Raw genomic sequence first — 6,432 nt, forward strand, 5'->3', positions numbered from 1 at the left:
CAGAGCAGTGGCAGAGCTCTGGTTTGAAACGCAAGCCAAAAAATGACCCAGAACTCGATTTGGAGTTGGTTTTGCTCCCGATTGTAATACAGGAGTTCCTTGGTTTAGGCTGGCTTGGCAATCCCAGCTGTGAGAGGAACAGGCTGCCCAAAGGAGCCTGGTGCTTCAAACCGCCTGTGCTGGACTAGGCTGCGAGTTTTCACCTTGGGGGAAGCCTTCACTTCATTTGAGATGGATGATTTGGCTCATTAGGACTGATACCAGCTGTACCACAGATCTCTTCCCGTGCTTTTCCTCAGTCCTGCCCAGCTGGTCTTCCAGTTTCAGAACTGATGTCCAGTTCCTTGGTGAGACTTTGTCTCTGTTTCTTCTCCTTGCAGATAAACAGCAGCCTCAGTCCTTCACTGATTGCACTGATGGTTAAAGGAGGTGCTCATCACCTGGATCTGCGGTGAGTACCGAGCTCTCCTTTGGCTGATAAAATCCTACTGCCCTGGGTGTTTGATTTGAGCTCACCACAGTGCCAAGAACCAGGAGATGCTTCAAGAGAACTGGATACCGGTCTGGACAGCAGACTCCTGCAGCCTCACGGTGAAGAGCACAGGGCTCTCACAGCCCTTGGGGGAACTGGGCTGGGCAGAACTCAGCCCTGAGCTCACGTCCCTTCCTTTGAGCGTGTTCTTGCACAGGGATTGGCACAAGTGTGTGACAGCCCGTAGTGATCAGCCACATGAAGTAGTCCAGTGTCTGTTGGCAACGGGCATCAGCCTTCAGGGCTGGAGCAGAAAGGGCAGCAGGGTGCTGCCTCCTGACCTCTGGGTGGGTGCGATGCTGTAATTTGTTTTCCAGGGCATAAACATGAAGTATAAACCAGATCATCTTCAGTTCCCTGGCTTGGCTTTCCCTGTGCAGCAGGTAGAGAGCTGCTGCCCACTGACTCCACGCTGCTCTGCTTTCTCTAGGGGACACAACCCAGCCGACCCCCCGTCCGTCACTGAGGTGCGCAAGCTGGAAGCGAACATCATCGGTCGCTGGGTGGAGTCTGCCAGGATGGAAAGAGCCCAGGAGAAGCGCTCGGGGGCTGCAGCGGGCGGGTGGCTGTGAACACCTCCATCCCCACGGCCTCTGCGGGGCTGTCACCAGGCTCCAAAGACCGCAGCCTGCTGTGCTGTGTCTGTGCTGTTTGAGAAAGCGTCCTCTCCTCTGCCACGCTGGTGGAAATTCGCCTTGCTGAAGCATCCCTCCTGCCCCTAATCCAGCATCAAGAGAAAAGCCAAAGGCCTGCTCGCCGATCGGAGCCAAAACCACGCTGTGTGGGTTGCAGGAGGCACCTGAAGGTTGAAGCTAAATTAATTTTAGACAAAAATTAAGTATTAGATGATTAAAAAGCAGAGGTACGGTCACAACTTACGCAGGTTCACGGGGGACGCCACTGGTGACCACTTTTGTGTCAGCCCACCCAGTGCTGGGGGGGTTTGGGGGTTTAGTTTGGTTTCATTTTGAACAGATCTCAGTTGGGGAGCTGGAGATCGACACAAGGTAATCCCAGGGTGCACTGCGTGTTAGTGACCAGGAATGCACGCTTCCACTCGAGACGGGTTCAGATGATTTTAAAATAAATTACAAGTTTATTAAAGTGTGTGATATAATTTCATGGCTTGGTAGTATAGCGAAAGAAGATTAAAAAAAAAGGATACTTTTCACCTTCCCAGGTGGAGTAAACTCATTTTTGCACATCAACAGGTGGATTCTTACCTACTGGAATTACTATGCACCAATAAATACTAGCGTAATATTAAATCCTGGCAATCAATTGGATGCCTCAGTTGATCCATTTACAGTGAGTCTAAGAGTTCGCAGAGAAGCCTCCTGGGTCATCAAAGGCTCAGGTTTCTTAGGCAATGTCCCAGCGTCGCTTCAGCGGCTGCGACGCTGCCCAGACACGAGGCTGTGTTAAACCTTTGTGCTGCTGGGTCCTCCCTGCCCTCCCAGCAGGATGGGGTCAGTCACTGATGTTCGGGTGCTGACAAAGGGGTTTTTGGCATAGGACCTGCTCACCTCTTCTCTGTTCTTGCTACAAAAGGCCAAAGCTTCTGCTCCCCACACCCAGGGGAGCGGTTTGGGAGAGCCAAACAAATGAATTTACCAGATCTTTCACATAGGTACAAATGAAGGACAACACATGGAAGACCCGATTAGTCAAACTCCAGCCACCCCAAAAGAAAAAAACACTTTAAGACTGTTAGTGGAACTACAGCATCAATAAAACCCGTATCTTCTCCATTTGTGCTGATGAAAACCTCTACACCATTAAGAGCTAACGTCCCCTTTGCTCCTGCAGAAGTCAGGCTTCAGGTTTGCTGCGGAAATGGGCTCACAAAACACCGCTTCTGCCCGAGCCTGGTACCGACCCTCCATGCTCACAGACCCCCTGGCTCTTCTGAACTTGGATTTGCTGTACCCCAGCAATTACTCAGGCCTAGCACCACATTAAATAAAGCAGACAGCGGTGGATGTGTCTGCAGAGAGAGAAGATTACATCTTCCTTGCAGAACCTTCCTAACGGCATCTTTAGCTCCCAGCAAGCAGGCACCCTAATTACACCAACCTAATTAGTGCGGCAGCGCCCTAAAGCAGCCAAGCTCAGTACGAGCCCTTTGGAAAGTGCTCTGCAAGTCCCTGCCTTTAACCAGCGGCTTGTTCTGCGCCTTTGAACAGAGGCCCAGGTACCTTTGGACCTTCTGGAAGGGTAAAAGCTCTTTGATCCACTTATAACAGAGTAAACTGATGATCTCTGTCTCTTGCAGACAGCCCCTCTTGCCCCAAAGGAATCAAAAAATGGTTTGATTTGTACGTAAGGATGAACTAAAGCCTTTCAAATGCTATGGCAAAGGGATCAACAAGATATACATGGACTTCCATACAGATGATAGATGAGCAGCACTAAAAATAATGACAAAAACAGGCTTCAGCAACTGTGGCAGAAGGATGAAGCCCGTGCCACAAACATCCAGAACATTCTGAAGCCTTGGGCAAGGAAGAATGGGATCCAGGTGGAAACCCTGGCTGTGTGGTGTGCTCTGAGCTGAGGGCAAGAGCCCAGCAGCAGCAGCCCCCGCTCACCGCAAGGACGCTGCTTGTGCAGGGAACAACAGGACAAGGGAGCACACACAGAGAGCAAACGACCCCAAGCAGCGTCCGTGGGTGCCTCCACTCTGGTTTGAGAGCTGCTCCAGCGGGGCTGTTGAGAAAAGGCTTATCTGTTCTGTCAGCACGTGCCAGCACGAGGATGGGGACGTTCCCAGAGCAGCAAGAAGCATCTCTAAGTCAGAGCTTGAAAACTGATCATGCAAATCCGCAGGTTTGCCAGGCAAGCACAGGTCATCCATTTCTGAAGAACTCGGGGTCGGTTTTCAGCGGGAGCCGAGGCCTCCAGACTTTGACAGCAAGTTCTAGCAATGCTTCAGAGAAAAAAGGCCACAAGCCCTTTCTTCTGAATCTGAAGGCAGGAAACTCAGCCCTTCTGTTGAAGCAATGAGCTTGCCTGACCTGGAACATCACAGAGTTACCCTGACACATCAGTTTTACTGGTCTTGGTAAGTATGCCCAGCATGGCACTGGAAATCAGGAGCTGAACTGCCTGTATGGTCATTTCTAGGAGTGCATGGCTGGAGGAAACAAGCCTTAAAGGGCAGAAGAGATTCAGAAAGCTGTAAATCTGTTGGTTGTAAAAACTTATCCCATCTGCCTCCCTTATCACTGCAGTGTCACGCTGGTACAGAGCAGGAAATGAAGTGGTTCTTGGCCTTGTATGTGGAGGTAAATACAGCTGGGGCTGAGCTTGGCAGGTAACGCTGGCGATCTTTTAACAGAAAGCCACGTGAACACAGAGGGGCCCTGTCAGCCAGCACCATGGACCTTGCAAAACCACCGGTTTCCAAGACCTGCAGTGAGACTTCAGCTCCCAAAAAGTTCAGAGTCAATGCTACCTGTGTCCCCATCCATCTATCAAATATTATTTGAGCAAACAGGTATGGATTCCTTTCTCAGCTATGGCTTAAAGCCCAGAGGGTGAGACTTCAAGTCCTGGAGTGTGCAGCACCCCACGGCTGTGCCCATACCCATTTCTGTTTCTCAATGAAAGGGTAAGGGAACAGCAGAGCTTGGGGGAGGGCGTTTTATTTCATGAGAGGAGACACTCAAGCTCTTGGAGAGAAACCAAGGCAGCTCCTTGTGCAAAAGGACAGAAACACTGGCTGAAGAGATGGCCTTTCCACAGCATTTGACTGAAGCAGCAGCAGCAGGAGTGTGCCAGTACAGTTAAACACCAAAACGGGTTACAGACCCTGCAGTTAAGGCTCTGGTTCAAAGAACCACAGCGTACTGGGAAGAAAACTTGTCAGACTTGCAAAGCTTCTGTTGTGCTGAGGGGAGCACACAGCGGAACTGGGATGAGCTGCGAAGCTCAGAGATTAATCAGACACTACGTGTTGTATGAAGGAAGTAAAAATAAATAAGCAATTAAAGTGCCCTTTGCAAAACAGCAAGCAGCAGATGAGCTTTCAACAGACGGTTTAGGTTTGTGCCATTTCATGTGTGATACAGGAGTGTGAAACAAGCATCTGTTCACAAAGGCAGAGAGAGCTGAGCAATGCTAACCTCAGATTTCAAAGGCAAGGACAGTAAAGCCACGCTTTGCAAAGAGATTCAGTTTCCCAGGAAGAATTCGGTAGAAAAGTGGGACCACCAGGCTCAGCTAAAAGACAAGAAGTGCATTTGGGAAGTGACAATTTATTCTCCTCTCCTTCCTTTAACTCGTTATAAAATGGATTATTACTCTCAAGCCAATCGTAAGGCAAAAATAATTGTAACACAGACTCCCACAGTCCCATTTTTGTAGAGTCAATGATATTAAGACTAGCGTAAGACTTCAACAACAGCAGATGTTTGGTGAGCATTTGTACGTATTCCACCTTCTAAGAAACCTGTTTCCTCAGTAGGGCTGCTGGATAGGAAAAACACCAAACTGGAACGTTACAGTCCATAGCAAAGTCATTAATCATGGTTCAATACCTGCTCCAATCCAAGGCACAAGGCCAAAAAACAAGTCAGTAGGGCCTGGACAGTCTGACTGGATTTATCTTTTTAATCTCCAGTTTCAAGCCTTCAGCTTTTAGCCAAAGCTCAGCTCCTCAGTAACACGAACCTGCTCCACAAACAAAACCACTGAACGGGTTTCCTTCCCACATTTCAACCCCGTTTTCCTTCTCCGCTGTTGTGTCAAAGAAAACAAAAGCCCCGGGAGCAACTCGGTTGTGCAGACAAAGGCTACAGCCACTGGATTCCTCTGCACACACGGCCAGAAAGGGATTTCCAAGGTTACCGGTGGCACGTGAACTGGAGGAACATTCACATTCTGCACAAACTTGTCGTGACTTGCAACTCCCAAGGTCGCTTTGACGACGGGAAAAGGTGCATTTAAATAATCTGTGAAATCTCTCCATTGCTATTAGCCATGGTTAGTACAAGGAATGATAAATACTCTTTAAAAGACTGAAATAGTGGTCCTAAGGGTAACTTCTGACTCCAGCCAACAGAACTGATCAGCATAAAACAACCGAAGATGCATCTCAGCTGACAAATCAAAGGTTACTAACACTGTAAACCACACAAACCTCCTTCAGCTGCTGCAAAATGAGCCATTACAGTCAGATTTAATCACTTGTGTTAGCAGCCCTGGATTTAGAGGGGACTGCGTCTCACTGTACCTGCAGACTCCCCGATAACGTGAGGGGAAAGGATGTTTTGGTGAGCACAACTGCTTTAAGAACTACGAACAAGCACGTTTCTGAGAACCTATCTGTGAACACACGACTGTCCAAGTAGCTACAGAACAAGGAAAAGCACTCTAGAAAGCTGATTTCCAGATCGATGGCTTAAAAAAATCTATTTGCACATCTAAAACGGAAACATCCCAGGGCTGCAACAAGATTCTTAAGAAAACCTGGGTCTGCTTTGTCTTCAAGCCACTGAACAGATGTCACTACTTCTATTTGGACCAGGAGATGCTGTAATACGTTTAGGCTGTCTGCTTTTAATACTACTGATGAAAAGAATTCTACCCACAGTACTCCTCTAAGGGGGGAAAAAGGAGAAAATTTCTCCACAGTCCAAAAAACGATGACCAACGTGAATTTTGCTGTACAGTTTTAAGGTTGCCTAGAGTCAACAAACACAACATGATGCAACATCTGGACAGGAAGGGACGGAAAGAGGCTGACTTAGAATTACACCTCGTGTGCTCACAAGCTTTCCCAGTGCCCAACCTCAGAAAGCAGCTTTCAGTCAGAATACCTGAGTCTAACTGATGTAAATAATATAGAAAATGCACGTGTAGTCTCACTTGCGTTTCACATTATCTCCTGCATTCCT

At 48.4% G+C, this 6,432-nt stretch overlaps 1 protein-coding gene across 1 annotated transcript in view; it reads left to right on the forward strand.

The window, feature by feature from the left end:
- The window catches only part of DPP7 (dipeptidyl-peptidase 7), a gene marked incomplete at its 5' end in the record, with an annotated part of 23,971 nt that extends 22,867 nt beyond the window's left edge, over positions 1 to 1,104 (forward strand). The window contains 2 exons of the mRNA XM_010192767.1: positions 381 to 451; positions 963 to 1,104. Of these exons, the coding sequence (XP_010191069.1) occupies positions 381 to 451; positions 963 to 1,104 (213 nt within the window). The remainder of the gene's footprint in view (positions 1 to 380; positions 452 to 962) is intronic.
- Positions 1,105 to 6,432: the final 5,328 nt, after the last annotated feature.

This window comes from Mesitornis unicolor, unplaced genomic scaffold (assembly GCF_000695765.1).
Source record: "Mesitornis unicolor isolate BGI_N332 unplaced genomic scaffold, ASM69576v1 scaffold5929, whole genome shotgun sequence".
Lineage (NCBI taxonomy): Eukaryota > Metazoa > Chordata > Aves > Mesitornithiformes > Mesitornithidae > Mesitornis > Mesitornis unicolor.